Source organism: Rosa chinensis, chromosome 4 (genome assembly GCF_002994745.2).
Source record: "Rosa chinensis cultivar Old Blush chromosome 4, RchiOBHm-V2, whole genome shotgun sequence".
NCBI lineage: Eukaryota > Viridiplantae > Streptophyta > Magnoliopsida > Rosales > Rosaceae > Rosa > Rosa chinensis.
This window is the reverse complement of record NC_037091.1, coordinates 26,155,132-26,173,303: the sequence shown is the minus strand read 5'-3', so window position 1 is coordinate 26,173,303 and position 18,172 is coordinate 26,155,132. Positions and strand designations below refer to the sequence as shown.

At 38.5% G+C, this 18,172-nt stretch overlaps 1 protein-coding gene and 1 long non-coding RNA gene across 3 annotated transcripts; both read right to left on the bottom strand.

The window, feature by feature from the left end:
- Nucleotides 1–324: 324 nt before the first annotated feature.
- Nucleotides 325–1,994, bottom strand: LOC121052909. The gene is made up of 4 exons (XR_005810201.1): nucleotides 1,896–1,994; nucleotides 1,690–1,818; nucleotides 1,288–1,527; nucleotides 325–1,101 (listed from the first exon to the last, which is right to left on the bottom strand). It is a non-coding gene; the product is annotated as an uncharacterized LOC121052909 (long non-coding RNA).
- Nucleotides 1,995–9,528: 7,534 nt separating this feature from the next.
- On the bottom strand, nucleotides 9,529–14,329 carry LOC112197464. Of its 2 annotated transcripts, none has more exons than XM_040518137.1 (6): nucleotides 13,933–14,329; nucleotides 13,039–13,317; nucleotides 12,771–12,944; nucleotides 12,555–12,661; nucleotides 11,841–12,175; nucleotides 9,529–10,467 (listed from the first exon to the last, which is right to left on the bottom strand). In XM_040518137.1, exons 1-6 carry the CDS (start codon nucleotides 14,077–14,079, stop codon nucleotides 9,866–9,868), a joined length of 1,644 nt encoding a protein of 547 aa, XP_040374071.1. In that variant the 5' UTR covers nucleotides 14,080–14,329; the 3' UTR covers nucleotides 9,529–9,865. The 2 variants fall into 2 exon arrangements, with proteins under 2 accessions (XP_040374071.1, XP_024193918.1); XM_024338150.2 differs by having other exon boundaries at nucleotides 9,529–10,443; nucleotides 13,933–14,328.
- Nucleotides 14,330–18,172: the final 3,843 nt, after the last annotated feature.

The window sequence follows — 18,172 nt, the reverse complement described above, 5'->3', positions numbered from 1 at the left end:
AGCTTATTCAATAGTAGCAGATGACATTGTTTCGTTGTAGCAAATTACAAAAAAAAAAGTTTAATTTCAGTGATTGATATTTTTAGTTTCCAGTAATGAAGTAGCAGATTTGTTTATGTTCACTCCTAAACAGGTGTAGTAGTAAAATGTTTTAGTGTAGTAGCAGGGCGTGTTGGTAGTGCAGCGGCACGCTGCCTTGTTTTATTTTGCCTCCGTGTATATTCAATCTTCTGCCTCCGTGTATATTCAATATTTTTCATTTTATGTTTGGTCACCAAACCCGAAAACCACAATCAAATGCCTTCCAACATTACAATTTCCCAAGAAAATATCACACCAACCTAACATTAAATTTTGGTTTCGCTTAGAAAACTTGAATCAATTTCAACCTTTTAAGAACCTTTGCAATTCAAGATTTTGATCCCCTTCCCATCCTGCTTGTTGAAAGATCAAGAAATGATAGGCAATAGCAAATCTACAAACATATCCCTATCTTCTGCGCATGAAAATATATACTAATTTGGATGACTGACTTAACACTGAATCCCATACGATTGGTGCACCAAAATAGACTACTAATATGTTTGTGAAGTCCTTTAATTGCTCTTCTTCCTCTGTTTCTTCGATGGTTTCTGCACCTCAAAACCTTCTAGTTGCTTCTCTTTCCGATCGGTTCTTTCTTTGATTCTCTTTATCGCTGATCGTGTCCTTGGTCCATTTGTTGGAGCAGTAGCATGAGCAGGAACAGCAGCAGCATCTTCATTGGCCTCTTCATCTTTTTCTACCCTTTGCACTATCATCATTAGTTGTCTGCATTTGTTTCTCTATTTTCTAATCTCTTCTTGCTTCTTCTTCATCTTTGTCTTCAACTTTTTGTATTTGTTTGACACTTCTTCTTTTTCATCCCATAACCTCTCTATATAAGCTTGCTTCCTCTTGCAGCTCTCGATAGCGCTTCCCACCATATCTTGTTTCAACATTGCTACATCTTGCCAATGCTCCACTGTGTTGATCTGTTCTTCATCAGTGCTTGGATAGCCAAATTCATCATACTCACTCTCCAACAAGTCTTCCCATTCCTTGAACCAAGCTGGATCATTCCTGCATGTACATAGTAGCATACAACCTCACCCAATTATGAACTTTCTATAACCCAACATCAAAACAACCAGCATTGCAATCCACAAAACATGAATCAATATAAATGCAAACCATATAACGCAAAAAAAATAAACTTAATCCAAAAATAATAGAGATAAATACAAATCTCTTCATTCACAATCATACCATATAAATGCAAATCATACATGCTCTTGTACTCTTCATTCACAATCTCTTCTACAATGGTTTTGAGGATTTGATCCGTAATATTTGCACCTGCCTCAGTAGTAGCTTTTTCGTTCCTTTCCATTTGATCTGGTTCTCCTCCTTCAGTTCCATCCCGATCTTGATCCACAAGGTTTGTTTCATTTTCCCGCCCCGCCCCCCCCAATCCAGTGTCAAAGCTAAAGTCACCTCCAATACCATCTGCAGCATCCTTAATCAAAAGAAAATGATAACTCAAAAAAATTAGAAAATAATGCAATATCACATTGTTACCAATCAAACTATATCAAAACAAGGTAAAGATCCAAAGTGAAGTAGACCAAAAGAAATCTGCAGAAACCGGAGAAACTTAAATTTATTTACCTCTTCTTCCTCAGTTGCACCCAAATCCATATCGTTGACATTTACTCCAATTGTGCCTTTTGTTTGCATCCCTTCCTCTCCTCTATTTTCGTCCATCTTTTTTGCAAAATTCATGCCATTCATATCCATCTAAAAAACAAAACAAAGATGATTTTAGTAAAAATGTACATGTAGCTACTATAAATGTAATTTTTCATTGTACTTACCCAATCTCTTAATGTCATTTCTTCATGTTCATCTTCGAAACCTTCTGATTCATTATCAGTTGTCTCTTCTTCATTTCTACACTTTTCCTTTTCAGCTGGTGCAGTAGCATCCCCATTCGAGAACTTATTTTCTTTACTTTTTGCTCTCTTTTCTGCCACCCACTTTTTGGCTAGTTTTTTGGCAGCTATTGTGACCTTCTTTTCTTCTCTTTGTCTTTTCTGCCCCTTTGCCTGTGCAGTAGCAGCATGCTTTGATGGAGGGTTCTCAAAGTCATCATCGCTGTTTTCTTTGCCATGTTTGCTTCTATTGTTGTCGGCCACTGCATTATCAATCTGCAATAAAATATTTTTCAAGTTAGTAGCATATTGCACAGTAGCAGAAGCACATACAGTAGCAGACAATAGCATATCCATCACCTCTATTTCATCAACTTGCATTTTCTGCAATTCTTTTGTGAATTGAGGGAGACTCCACTTGACACACCCTGCAGTCATTGCTTCTCTGCCTTCAATTTCAACAAGCATAGTACTCCTCTCGGATATCCAATACTATAACAAAAACAAAACAGATATAAGTAACACATAATTTTACTATACAGTATCAATAGTAGCAATAGCAATAGCAGTAGTAGTAGCAGTAGTAACTTACCGGGATTAATGTTGCACATCCACTGATTTGCCTTGCTTTTCCCTTTGTAGCAGCTTGCAAACACAATAACAAATAGTCTCTAACAGCTCGTGCCCAATTATATCTCTTCATTGTCTCAATATCCGTGATGAATTTCACGAAGCTCCATCCTAAGGTTGACCCTGAGCTTGCAAATAGTAGCGTGATGAACAAATGCAGTAGCAGCAACTTTGTCATGTTCTCTATCCACCCCGGAGCTTTTTCCCTTAACTGCTCATCAATACAGCTCATGATTCTTGCTTTTTTTTATCCTTCGGTCATTTGGAAAGAACCTTCGAATAAGAGGATGATCAGTCGACTTCTTAGGATCTGACAGGACCCGCCCCGGATTTCACCCTGAAATCCGAAGAGGCCCTGCGGGGCCCACCTTAGAAGAAATTCTACCAAAAATTTGACAGAACTTCCCCAAAAAATGGACAACCCAAAACCTGTAGAAAAACAATTACACTTCTAAATCATCCATCCTTATTCTCCTGGAGCCACCCTGCTCCCTATATCACAACATCTCTCATATCACCAAACAATTCTGAAACTTAAGAATATTAATCTCATAGGTTATCAGAGCAATCTAATATACAGGCGAACAAGAGAATAGAAAGCAAGATAAATGACCGATGCTTTTATAATGCGGAAGCTATGACAGCTATGCCTCAACCCCAAGTACGCTCGACCTCAAGCTAAACTGGCCTGCAAACTGGGCATTTAAAACCGAAGGGCCCAGGGGAAAACATTTAAAATCCGTTAGAGTGAGTGGACGAAAAATAAGTAATTCAAATGAATAAGTAAAACTTAATGCTTTCCCAAGTTATTCTCTAAAATCTCGCATGCAGTAACAATCTTGAAAACACTCTTAATCATCCTCTTTACTGAAATCTCAATCACGTAACAAGAACATCTTGAAATCTCTTAAAATCTCATCCTCAATCCTTATAAAAACATCCTTTTCATGAGGCTCGTTCGATGACTAGAAAGGACTGCTGTCTAGTCATCTCATGCCATCTAGGAGGGACTGCCACCCAGATGACGCATCGGAAGGGACTGCCAACCGGAATAGGAGGCGGTGGATAGATGGGACTGCCAACTAGCCACATGTAGTAGACGGGACTGCCGACTAACCACAGGTAGTAGACGGGGCTGCCGACCAACTACCTCATGTCATCTGGAAGGAACTGCCAACCAGGTGACGCATCGGATGGGACTGCCAACCGAGCTGTAGTCTGGAAGGGACTGCCAACCAGACCATTACCTAGAAGGGACTGCCAACTAGGTAAGATACGCATGCGCCAAAACTGGCCTCCTTAATAAACTGAATAGCCTCCTCAATAAACTGGAAACTGGAAACAACCTCTTTCAATTACTTGCTTTCAGAAAGAAACTCGCTGTTACTTCAATAAAACATTAAAAATTTACCGAAAGCATAACTCAGGATTATCTCGCTAAATCAAACCTCAATATCTCAATAAGTCCTCGAAAGCATAAAATCAAATACTCTGTAAATCAATAGATGCTTTCGGAAAGAAAACTCAATCTAACTTCAAGGCTGATAAGTGCGGAGCTCAAAGCTCAATAAATTTCGATAAATCAATCATGCTCAAATATTTGCTAAATCCCTCGCACTCGTATATCTTCATAAAAACTGATATTCGAAAACAATAATTCTCATAATATTTTTCCGAATCAGTCACTTCCCGAAAATCATTTCCCAACTCAATAACTCATGAATGACTATCTCAAAAATCTACTAAAAGCCCTTGGTAAGGAATTTCAATACTAATCTCGTAATCCATAAATAAATCTCGATAAACTAAATCTCAAATATTCAAAACATAATTAAATCTCAATTGGAAGAAAATAATAATAATACTGCATGCGGAATTAATTTAAAAACAAATGTCCACTCACAGTACTATTGGCAACCACGCAAACGAGTTCCTTCATCTAACCGTAGCTCGCGACATTGCCCTGTACACAATTATATTTCCGTAAACGGCAATCCGATAAAATAATTACGAACTTAAACGAAATCCGAAAATCCCTATCTCCAATACTTCTCAAATTCAACCCAAATCTCTTCCACAATTCTAATTCCTCAATTTACATATTCCATAATGAAAACGAGGGAAATCCGACGGCCGGATTTCCCATAATTCCACCACAAAACTCCAAACTTCGAAAATTCACAAACAATTCCAAACTCCTCCAAAATTCACCAAACTTCATATATATGCTCTATGATAATTATAGAATTTAACTAGCTAAAAATTGAAATTTATAAACTACCCTAGCCGCCGCTACCGCCGCCCACAGTGGCGGCGCCGCCGCCACCATCTCCGATGGCCACCAAAATTTGGCAGTAGCACCTTCTCAACACACTGATTCAACTTCTCAACTACAACATTCCCAAATAACAATTAAAAATGGCCGAAATCGATTCAATGAACAAAAACCCAGAAATCCTCAAGAACCCTAGAATTTCAATTCGTCGATTCGGCATCTACACAACAAATCGTGATACAAGGCCATAGGGGAAATGATCAGTGATGAAAACCGAACCTTCGACGGCGAGATGGGGACCGGAGGTGGTCGGAATCGCCGGAAATCGGCAAAAGCTTCAAACTGCAGCCGGAGGAGTTTTTCCTTCGATCCGTGGTTTTCCGGCCAAATCGTGGAAAACCAAGGTTGCTAGGGTGCTCGGAGGGAGGAAGCGCTCCTCTGGTGACCGGTGGCACGCCGGTTGGTGGCCGGAATCGCCGGAAATCGGAGGGAGAGGGAAAATGGTCGAACCGGAGAAGAGAGAGGTCGGGGGAGAGGAGAGAGAAAGAGCTGGGGTGGGTTTCCGGAAATGGAAACCTACCCGGGGTAAATTTCTATTTTAATCAAAAATTACCATGAACAGTAACTTCACATTTTTGGCCATAACTCTCGCATACAAAGTCCGATTTTTACGTACCACATATGCACGCGCTCGGTTTAACGTCCTCTACAACCTTCATGAAGGAAAATTTCTCAAATTTTGACCCAAACAAAAAGTCAACTTTTAGGGCCCCCTAAAAGCATTGAAACGACAGTAAAAGTGAAAGTAAAAGTTGTTTACTGTCCAAATGACTAGTAAACCGGTGAATCCGGGTTCGGGACGTCACAGGATCATCTATTGGGTTTGGCACCATGATAGCTGATTTTCGGTTTGGCAAACCCAAAATGTATTGCACGTCCGATACACTTATTTCTGCCAACTTGTTTCCAAAATTAAATTTCTTCAAAGTCGGCTTGTAGCATTGCACTAACCTATGCATCTCCCGATCTAATTTTGCAGTTGTGTTCTTAGTCATCAATCCCTTATCATAAGCTACAATCAAGTTCCAAAATGGCGTCTTCTTCAACTCGGCTTTCAATCCCATCTTTTCTTCACGATTGAGCTGCTCATACACTTTATGAAGCACGTCGTGGAAGACAATCATATTGCACCTGTATTGGCAATATGATTGTTTCTAGCCTTTGCCTCTGTTCCTTGCTCCATCGTTCTCTTCTTCCTTCTCTTCTTCTTCATTATCCTCTTCTCCCCTGTCTTGTTCTTCTTCATCTTCTTCCTCCTTTTCTGCATTTTCCTCTTCTTCCCTGTCTTGTTCCACCTCTTTCTGCTTTTGTCTCTTCAATCTTGCTCTTGTGCTTGGAAACTTTTTCCTACATGCCAGAGTTTTTCTTCTCACCTACACAAAACACAAAGTAGCAGTATATAACATTAACACAGTAGCAGTATATAACATTAACACAGCAGCAGTATATAACATTAACAGAGTGGGCAGTATATAACATTAACACAGTAGCAGTATATTTTGCTGAAACACGTACCAAATAATTCACTGATACATTTCTTAATCAAAACTCATACTCTTATATTGACATATTGACATATATAGATTATAAAACATTAACACAGTAGTAGTATATTTTGAACTACAGTAGCAGTAGCAGTATATCTAATTGATGAACTACACTTCCATCTTAAAATCAGGCATTCAAATGCAATTCCACAGTAGTTATACACTGATTGGACCTCCGAAATGAACACAAACAGTAACAACATTGTATGAAATCTGCATCGAATTGTGAATCACTGGACTATACACACACTAACCACAAAACACTGAATCCACTCGAAATGTGAGTCTGTGAATACCACAAGATCTCAATCTCCACCAAAACCAGCCATCATATCCAACTCTCAACACCAAAACACAACCAGCACAGAGACACAATAGCAAACATGAAGCTCAATCAAACAACACAAAGAAACAATAGCAAGCAAACAAGAAGCTCAATCAAACAACACAAAGACACAGTAGTTACTATGCAAATCCTCGAAATCGATTATACAAGTGTTGAGGTTTCAAGCTGAGTAAATCGAACTTTGGAGGTTTCGATTCTACTGCTACTTTCGATTTGCTCAGCTTTGGAGGTTTTAATCGATTCTATTGCTACATAAACGAAGAAACATAAACGAAGGCAGCAAAATTGGAGTAAGAGCTTACCTTACCAATCTCCATTGGAGCCAGATTCAAGCAGAGTGCTACTGCTTCGAAGATCTTGCAGTGCGTTTTGGATCCGTCGCTGGAGATTTTAGGGTTTCTGATTTGGGTTTGGGCGTTTTGCTTTTTGGGATTTTGGGTTTCGGTCGTTGAGTATTATGCACAGTGGCATGAGCGTAAATTGTTATGAAAATTGGGCATTTAAGTCATTTTCTATCAAAATTCGAAGCCAGGCCTGCTTCATTTGGTTTTGGGCCTGAGCTTGTGTCCTTATTTGTATAAAACAAATTGAAGGTGGGTTTTCTGTGTTTATATCTTTGGTCAGGTGCTACTATGTAATTTTCTATTGTATTTTTTTATTTTATGTTTGTATAACATGAACTTTGTTTTATTTTTGCTTTTCATTCAAGTTTGTTAGTTTTCTTTATTTTCGATGTAGTCCTGAAATGTGGGTGTGCTAGAGATGTGTTCTTGTAATGTATAATGACAATTTTTGACGACCCTTATGAGTGAGTCATTACTGTACTACTTTCACTATAATAACATTTTAAACCTCCTTTCTCTTTTAGTCAATACGAAAAAAAATTTATTTCTTTTTTGGTAGTCTAGTTGGCATTCAACCTAGTACAAGAGGTAGTCTATTGGGCATTAATTTTGATTAAGTTACTTTCTCAATCTCTCGTGCTTTTTATTTAATAAAAAATGATACCAAAAATTTTCTTTTCGGTAATCAATTTGATAGTAGCTTTGGTCGAATTCTTGTTTTTTTTTTTTTTTTTAATAAGGGCTGGTGCAGCTGCCCTCAAGGCTTCATTAATGAAACTGTTGAATACAATTGGGGGAACATAAAGCCTAGATCCCGAATAATTACCAACGAGAGAACATCCTGAATAATAACAGGAGCCTCCACTAAACTCATGTATTCAAACATGCACTAACTAGCAAGGGTTCACATGCCATACCTCTGGGCAACTTCATTTACTTCACAATAGTGATACAACGGAAAGATAAAGCTCATACAAAATCATAAAACAATTAAATCTGCTCTCCCATTATGCTGTCGACTAGAATAACCTCCAGCGACACTTTGTTTCATCCTGCCACTAGGGGATTGCGCCCATTTGATAATGACTCGCCACTTCTCTAGGACAGACAAAGCACTTTGAGTGCACACACAGACATTCAGCCCAACTCTCCATACAATAACTTGATAGGGACTTATTATAATAATCAAAATTGACAATAAAATTAAAATTAACTCATAACATAACAAAGCTAAAACACAAATAGCCCAACAAGAACCCAATGATGTGACCCAAGCCCACCAACCAGCCCAAAAACCCAGCTGATACACCAGGTCCAAAACCCTCCAAATCCAACGCCACCAGATCGGCATCACTCTCCCACCACCTCCACCATGCCTGCAATGGGTGACAACCAGCATCCTTATCATTGAAAACCAAAAGATTAGGACAGATCTCGTCTTAGTCCACGCTAATGCTCGATCAACATCCTCAATCTCATTCATCGCTGCACTCGAGGCAAGATGATCCAATCACCGCCACCGCCTGCTACCCAAATCTACCACCAGCCGAAGCCAAACAATGTAACACTTCCACTAGAAATCCAATCACCCTTCCGCAATCCAGACCCGATCTGGTCTCCAATTCATCGAGCCGCACACCCATTCCTGGTCACCTTCACACCAGAAGAACTCGTTGGTCAACCATGGAGGAACCCATGAACACAAGACCCGTCCGACCACGCTCGTCGCATGCCGGCGAGGCCAAAGCATGCACAAGCATGGCGGCGCAGCCGGACGAGCGAGAAAGCCAAGGGGGAAGAAGGACATGGTAGGTTGCGAGTGAGGCGCATTCTTTTCTAGGTTTTTTTATGGGACTTCAGATTCTTATTTTTTTTGCATCTCATAAAGTATATATCTAATATATTTTAGTTAAATATTCGCAATGCGCTAAATTTGCCAATCACTTCCTTATTTAAAAAATATAAAAAAAACCACTCCAATTTAAAAAGCTGGATCCGCCACTAGACATGGGAATACACTACACTGATTCTCTATATACTTACAGATTAATCATTACTTTAAATCCTAATGATACAAGCTAAAGACTATCATCCATTGAACGTTAACTGTCCAAACAATACCCATTTCTAAAAATGAATGAAAACTTGTCAATTTCAAAACAAGATCATACTAGCCCATTTTTTGTTTTTTTCCTTTATTTTTTGCTGTTCCTTTTATCGTTTTATGCATCAAATCCTCCTTTATGGTTCCAAGATAGTTCATACAAGCCCATTTTTGCTTCTTCCTTTTTGTCTTTTTCCCTTTGCATTTGGGAGTCTAATACACCGATCAGCTTAACGCCATTTCATCACTTCCAATTGTAAACAAGCTGAATGACTATTGACTAAAATTACATTCACATTGAAATTTAATAGACTTTACAAACAGATGCTTCTTTAAGCTGGTCATACGGCATGAACGGAACCAAACAACACTAGCTATAAAGTGGGGTGCGGTGCATTTGTACAGTGAAATCTTTCAGGATTCTTCATCAACACAAATTTCAGAATCCTGATCTCCCAACATAATGCAAGCTTTTGGTGACAGACAATAGTATTAAATAGCCAGCATTATTCACTGTGTACACTGAGAGATTTGAAGGGTGGAGAGGCGTTTCTATTCAGCTTGCATGCTGTAGACTTATAGGATTTGATTTTTTGGAAAAAATGACTTATCTACCTTGACTCTCACAATCTTCTGAAATGTTGAACAAGACTTTTGGAAGTGAGGGAAGAGAGGCGATGCGAGGGAGGTGAAACAGCAATTCCCCGAAGGAGTCTTTTCTCGACATTCCCGGTGCCTTCTTTCCTCCAGGAACATCCTTCATATCCTCTTCAGGAGCCTGCATATCAGCTCCAGATATACCACCAGGAGTGTGGTTAAGCTGAATATCCCTTCCACCATCTGTGCCTTCAACTTCAACCTGCGAAGTCTGAAGAGAAGTGGGGTCCTTCTGCAAAAGGCAACAAAGAGAATTGACCCTGGACATGAGAGATGTCTCATGACTCTCATCTGCTGCAGTTAATTGAGTGTCACTTAACAGGTACTGCGCAATGTCCTCGAGAATATCCTGGTATTCCGACTGTTGATCGGCAGAAGGTGGATTTCCGGAAGTCATTTGTTCTGAAATACAGTTCCCAATGTGACTCATAAAATCACTCATCGACATTGAAGGATGGAGCCCAGGCACTTTTATCTGTTCCCAGTTTCTTGGCCCCCTGGAATCAACAACTTCAGAACTTCCATTTCCTTCAATTGCACGAGCATCCATAACCAGTATGATAAAGGCAACCAGTGAGTCAGTGACCAACAAACAATAGATGGATTCATGCTTAGATTTAAATAAACTACATACTTTGTACAACCAAGCCTAACAGTGTAATCCCAGAATAAGAAGGCAAATCCCTTCAATGACTGTCTTAATCAATTCCAACACAACCTTTAAATGATGCGCAACTCTCAGAACTCTAAATGCAAAAGTTTTACCATGTCTCAAGATTGAAATAATTCAAAATCAGTAGTGATTTTTGTTGGTTGGCACACAAATGACACAACACGCAGACTAGTAACCATCTTACATTATCTTTTTTTTGAGTCTATATCTTACATCATCAATACAAGAGACCACAATTGAAATATGTACAAATATTATCAACTTCAGAATTCAGCAGGATATATATATATAGGATTTTTCTCAGGTGCGTACGTCCGTACTGAAACTTCGGTACGGATTTCCGGTTTTCACCCACTTTCCGATCACATATTTTGATCTTAACCGTTCAGTTTTTAGGTCCTATTGTATAGATCATATCTACAAAAATTCAGCCAATTTGGTGATCGTTAAGGCATCAAAAACTGCAATTTACACGAACGAACCGAATCTGTCGAACCGAAACCGTTCATGTTGTAATTTGCAGTTTTGGATGCCTTAACGATCACCAAATTGGCTGAAATTTTGCAGAGGTGACCTATACATTAGGACCTAAAAACTGAACGGTTAAGATGTGAAAATGTGATCGGAAAGTGGAAGAAAACCGGAAATCCGTACCGTCCGCACCGTAGCCGGACTATATATATATATATATATATATATATATATATATATCTGTGGGCGCGTGTTGTAACCATATATATGAATCTGAGAAACATTAGATATGCTAAGCCAGTCCTAAGTCCTTAATGAACAGAAGTTTTCTCGCCCTGTGCAGTGACGGGAACCATGAAGCTATTGATGCCGTTACAGTCATGCAAGGGACATACCAGGCAATATACATGATCTAATATAGAAAATACTCTTGACTATGTTAGTCATTCCTCATTTCAAGATAATATTATAGTCATGAGAGTTGCTCCTAGCCTTGTTGCTAACAATTTTCTGACCTTGACAGACATTCCTTATGGATTTTAAGAGCCTATTTGGAATCTGAAATCTATGGATTCCACAATTGTGAACTAAAAACGATACTAGTACACTACATAGTTACTCAAGAAGCCATCCCAATACAACCTAACTCTCATTTCACCAAAATTAAAGAAACGCTAAACGAAGTGAACAAATTTTCAGAACATGGTAATTATACTTAAAGAAACAGGAATGAAAAGTAACCATTAATCATAGAATCAAATGCTAGGTTCATTTATCATACCTGAGCTAGGGGAAGGAGCTTCTCTGGACCGATGCTCTAATGTCATACCAGCTGAATCCTGCTGGTCTGCCTTCAAAGATGATGACTGACTTGCAGATGGTGATGCTATATCCTGGAAACCAGAAATGGAGGATCCTTTACCACTTGCTGGTTGGTCAAAACCAAGGCCTTTGGATTCTCCTTGGTCTTCAAATACAGAAGGCCGCAGTTCAAAATAAGGTGAATCCAAAACAATCTCTGGCTGTCGACTTAAGAAGCAAAGACGTGTGTCACACTGAATAAGCTTTTCAAAATGCTTGTTTAACAGTCCTTGTGGACATTGCAGAAAATGTTGCCTGTAAAACCACAATCCCAAAGAATTTACATCAATATAACAGCATCCTCAATACCTTAGTGTATGACTGCAACTTCAAAAAGACTGAAAGACCATGTATCAATCATACAACTTAATAGTTTTAGCTCCATGTCAAACACAGTAAGCAAAACTGTGTGTCACCGGTACTGAACAATTAAGATCATCAAAATAGTTAAAAATGGAGAGAAAAAATAATAATCAAATTTCATGGGAGCAGTTGAAAATTGCACGGTAAGCTTAAATACATAAAGACCGAAAAGTAAAAGCGTTCAAAAAAATTTAACACAACTACACTGGCAGAAAAACCAACTTTGAGATCTTCAGTGAACCGAAGAATTGTAATGACCAATTTAATTTACCTATGCAGGCTTGCTTGCCCATCAGTAAAATCTGAGGTTGCTTGCCATAAAGTATGCTTTCTAGGCTGAGGATTAGTCTCCCTGAAGAACAGAGGTTGTCTAGCCAACTGCAACACAAAAGGGATTGCCAGGTGACAAATACAATTAAGTAACAAATTATCATCCTGAGAATCAGCACACAGATGTAAAAAGTGAATATGAAATCAAAGGCATTACCACAACATTCAAAGTACCAGGTCCATCATCAGGACAGTTTGCTTTCAGGGCCATGATATCTGACCACTGGATTTCTATTTTGCTCTTGAGGCCTCCTTCAAGAACCTCCCATACGAGCTTATGCTTTGCAAAATAACACTTTGCCACTAAATCACCCTCGTACCTTGATTTGTACTGCCAGGAAATAATGTAATATTAGTGATTTTCACGCCAAACATATTGCAGTCATAATATCCAACATAAATGACTCAGAAACTCTTGTGAATACCTCCCAGCTACCGATCCTTAACATTGAAGCTGGAAAATTTGATGCTTTAAGCTTATCAGTAGCCCCCACCGCAGCATTTGCTTTAATCTCCTTTTTAACTCCAGAGTTAAGATTTTCTCTTGGTACATCTCCCGCTGCAGGAGGACCCCCCTGAGCAAGCTTCATTTGAATTAATTCCAATAAAGACGGGCTCTTCCTGAGCCTCAAACCCAAAGGGCTAGGCTCATCAAGTGGATTGTATTGGGGAGCTGGGACAGCAAACCCATTATCGCCCGAACTCTGCAACAATCAGGAGAACAAAAGGGAGCATTTCAATAAATTAACAAATTTAAATACTATACCAAAAGTAACTGAAACAGTGGAATACTATATTCCAAATTTAATATTATAGTAAAGAAGAAGAAAAACCCCACTGAGTCAAATATTCTTCACTACACCAATATACCATAAAAGCAATAAAACTACGAGTCTAAGAAAGATAAAATTCAACGTAACCTTTTAATCTTTATAACAAAATCCAGACATCAATCGAATAACTGTATTCTGAAATTATCATAGTAAAAAGACAAGCCGAATGAGTCATATTCTTCATTACTCCCATAAGCCTAAGAAAGCTAAATTCCAACGTCAACCATGAGTTGCAACATATAATCCAGAGATCAGTAAAGATATTGGAAATCACATACAACGAGCACAAACATGGTTTTCTTGTGCTGCTTTAAAACATATATTGACCAGCTACATAATCAAACATGAAAATATCGAGCTGGTTTAGATTCAAACCAAAAAAAAAAAGCAAAAGGTTGTGATCAAAGTAGGTGTTGAATTATATTCATTTCTCATAGCTATATATTGTCAGCAAGCAAAAGAAGGAAACAGATCAAAGAAGCAAACCTCATGAAAAGCAGGAGAGGGTTTGGAGCGCTTGTTGAGGGGGCCATGCTCCTCCTCCAAGGAGTCTTCGATCTCCAATTTCACCGGCAGCTTATCCTTACACGGCGTCGTTTGGCGGAGATCGCCGGATTTCATCAACTGCACCATGAATTAGTTTCCAAAAAATAAAACACACACACAACAACAAAATTAAAGAAGCCGGCGGCGAGAAAAAAGAGGCAAATTCCCAAACCGGAAATCCGGGATTTTTAGCTGTATCCGATTTGAGGAATTGAGACGGTGATTGATTTTCTGAAAACCCTAACCACGAAAATTCCAGGATTTTGGAAAGTCTCGGAGCTATTAACGCTGTTAGGAGGAGGAGAATGGGGAGAGGAGGTCATTGACGGCGACCACGTGGGAATCTCGCACGTGCTGTATTATACTCGGCAGTTTGGAATGACGAAATTACCCTCTTCAAGTCTAGACCTGCCGACTTGGTATGTTCGTTCGAAAGGTGTGTTATAGGGAATGGTTATATCGGTAATTGTAAATGAGGTTAGTGCAACCCTGCGTTGGCAGACACGTATGAAATTAATGGATATAGTGTGGCCCCTAAGTGCCGGTACACTGGTTGTTTCTGTCCGAAACGTGGCAGCAGATCCCGCTCTAGCTTGTCACGCATGGTTCTCACAGCCCGACACATGGATTATCCAAATAGAATTACTGAGAGCATCTCCGACGGCTTTGTCTTTTAGTTTTGATTAAATTTGAATTTGACATATGACTTGGCAAAATTGACATGTTAACATTTTGACTAATTTTAGCTTCAATAGAGATGTCAAATTTGAATATTATTTTAATATATATAATTCTATTTGTGTTGTTTTCCTTTTTTTTTTATCTTGTAAATCAAATATCATACAATGTCACTTGAGCAAACTATAGTCTTTTAAAATTGATTCACAGTAGGGTGTCAATCTAGAAATATAATAGTTAATGAGAAACATGGGATTGATATCAAGAAATGAGATGGCATAACTGAGGCATTTATATTTTTCTCTCTGTTTTCTGTTGGGTTTGAACTTCTACCAACTATTATGCTAAAAACCATGGGTTCGAGATACAATTGCTTTATCTGTTTGTAAATTCTTCTTTCTTGTAATTGTGCAGATTTTGTACATAACTGAGACACATCATGGCGGAAGGTTTTTGGACCTTGTTTTGTGATTGTTCAACTGAGTCTGGATTAAATGCAGTTCTGACATTGTAGCCATTATCAATCCAGATTCATGTATGTCATTGCAGTTGATATCTTGCTTCAGTTCATCTTGTTTTGTATCCTCATCTATAGAACACTATCAAAGAAGGTTATAGCATCATCAGAGTCTTACACATTCTCTGCTGTGTCAATTGTTTCAGCCACTTTCAGTGCTTGTTTGTCTTTGGCCTATTTGGGTTCTACTCTGTGTATTTTCATGAAGAAGATTTGGTTTTGCTCACAAAGAAAGCAAAACAAAAGGAGAGAAAATATTATCTTTGAGATTGACATATCGCCTTAAAACCTGCAAGAGGGATATAATACTTAAATAAAACATGACAGCAATAGAAACATGCTTTAACTCATCCAATTTCTTTTCCATTTTGCTAACAGAGAAATCAATAGAAACATGCTTTAACTCATCCACTTTCGTTTCCATTTTGCTAACAGAGAAAGCAATAAAAACATGTTTTAACTCATCAAACCTTCTAAATAGCTTCAATTGCAGTGGTTTCACCGATTTTATGATAGTCATCCAGAGCATCTGCCCCAATTCCATAGGCAAACATCCTCATTGCAGCGATAACTTTTTGTTGTGATGATAGCCCAAGACGTCCTGTTGAATCTCTTTTTTGAACAAAATAGGAGTCATGAGCTTCTACTGCAGCTAGAATTGGCAAGATTCCAAAATTTTTCATTTGATGATGAATTGGTAAGATTCCAAAATTATTCACAACTGTGTAAGAGGTGTATATATAACCAAAGTTTGAAAAATCACTAGGCGCTAGTCGGGCGACAACCAGGGGACTAGCGTCCAGGAGCCTAGGCAATGTTTTGTATTTTTTAATTTTTACTTAATTTTTATAGATTTTATTTATATAAATAAAAATATGGAAAGACTTAGGGATGAAGGAGAAGACCAATGTAGTTGCTCCAACTTGAAGGAGAAAACCACAAAGGAAAAGCCTGAGGAGGTTGCTAACGCTGCAAAAAAGCGCTTAGAGTTAGTTGATGACATAGATGAGAAAATAGAAGAACAAAATGGCAAAGGGTTGCCGGTGGAAGTGGAAGCTGGTATAGAAGTGGCAGCTACTATAGAAGTGGCAGTTGCTATAGAGCATGTTCATGCTGCTCCTATAGAGGTTCATGATACTCCTATTAAGTTGGTTGAAGTTACACAGGAGGTAGATGTGAACTGCTTGACTGCATAGTTCATAAGGAATATAGCTTATCCTAATTAGTTAACTTGTTCTAGTTAATTTTGTGTCATAAATTTTATTGGAATTTGTGTTTTGCATAACACAGGAACTGAGGCCGTTAGAGTGCAAATTGGCTTTAGGATCAGTGGACAATATTGTTGCCATTGCAAGCGTTGTTGAAGTCCAAGATGATAAGTGCGCCAATCAAACAGTTCATGGTTGTCCTTTGGGAGAAGGTAATGTGCGAGTGTCGATCATTCGTCCACTTGTTCCTGAAGTTAAGCTTTCATTCCTAGTTAATGATGAGATAGTGTCTATCAAAGATGCTGTTGGGACTTATATCGCTTGGCCAAGGAACCTCATACTTCAATCCCCTCCCCAAACTGACAAGGTAAAGTAGCATTTATATATGTACCTTTTGTCTATAATGTAATAATAACTTAAAACTGTTTCCATACAGAAACAACCAAATAAGGCTGCAGGTAAGGGTTCGAAGAAAAGGAAAAGGCAAACAGCTGGTGATGAAGAGGAGTATATTGACTTGAAGAAGCTACCAAAAGATTACCCTTCACCTTTAAAGTGCTTGTGGTTGTGGGGGAGAGACGCACTAGCTGATGGGAAGACAATCTCTTTCATGCTAACAGATAAAGTATTTGGGATCAATAGGAAGCAATATCTGTATAAGGGAGACATTCATGCATTGTGTACCATGAGTGAACTATCAGGCGACGTCATCTGCATGTATATGTGGTAAGAATCATTCATGATATCGCTATTGTACTACATTGCAAATATTGAATATGAAGGTTGTGTGCTATTGCAGCTATTTGCATGAAGTATTGAAGAAAGCAAAGATGTCGGACATGGTTGGCTTTGTGGACTCTCATCAGATTAGAGCAAGTAATCCAATGGAAAGGTCGCGTCATTTATCAGTTAGGTTCACAAATGCAAAGAAATGCCAGATTTTTATGTTGCCATATAATGCAGGGTGAGTTACTTTCTAATTACTACAATATGTCATTTTAAAAGTCAAGTATATCTAAATACAAATACTAAACACTAGACCTCACTTAATTGATCTGTATAAAATTGTCAGTAAGTATTGGATGTTAATTGTTGTCAACCCGGAGGAAGAAATTATCTACTTCATGGATCCACTACGGCGTCGACTAGTTTGCGGAGAATGGCAAATCATTGTGGAGAAGTAAGTGTTCAGCATTTATCATTTTGTTAAAATGCTGGAATCATGATCCTTTTGTGTTTGTATGTTCTTCGATATATTAAAACTTATTGGTGGGTTGTTATATATATTGTTGAAGTGGGATCAAAATTTACAATGCTCAGAGAAATCGATCTAGCCGGAAATCAATAACGTGGCACAATATGGGGGTATGTGTAGTATTCATTGTCTTGTTCAAAATTTTACTTGGTTTTTTGATGGTTAGGTTAGTGCACAATTGAGCTGTTGTAATATATTGTTTTTAGGGTATTCCGGTGCAACAAGGTGACAAGGATTGTGGGATATTCATCATGCAGTACATGAAGTAAATAGTTCAGGTTAAGAATCTAGAATTTTCTTCAAAGGTAAAGACTAGTAATTTTAGCTGGGATGACTTGGTAATAACTTAATTTTCTTGTTGCTGCATCAGTTTGTGTCTTCGCAATTGAGTTTGCAACTTTAGTTTCTGGTTGCTTCATGAATTTTTGATGATCACATTGTAAGTCCTACTGTATTTGTTTCAGTGGCAGCGACGGTCAGATCTGGTATACACCCATAAGGATCTTGATGATGTTAGGTCAG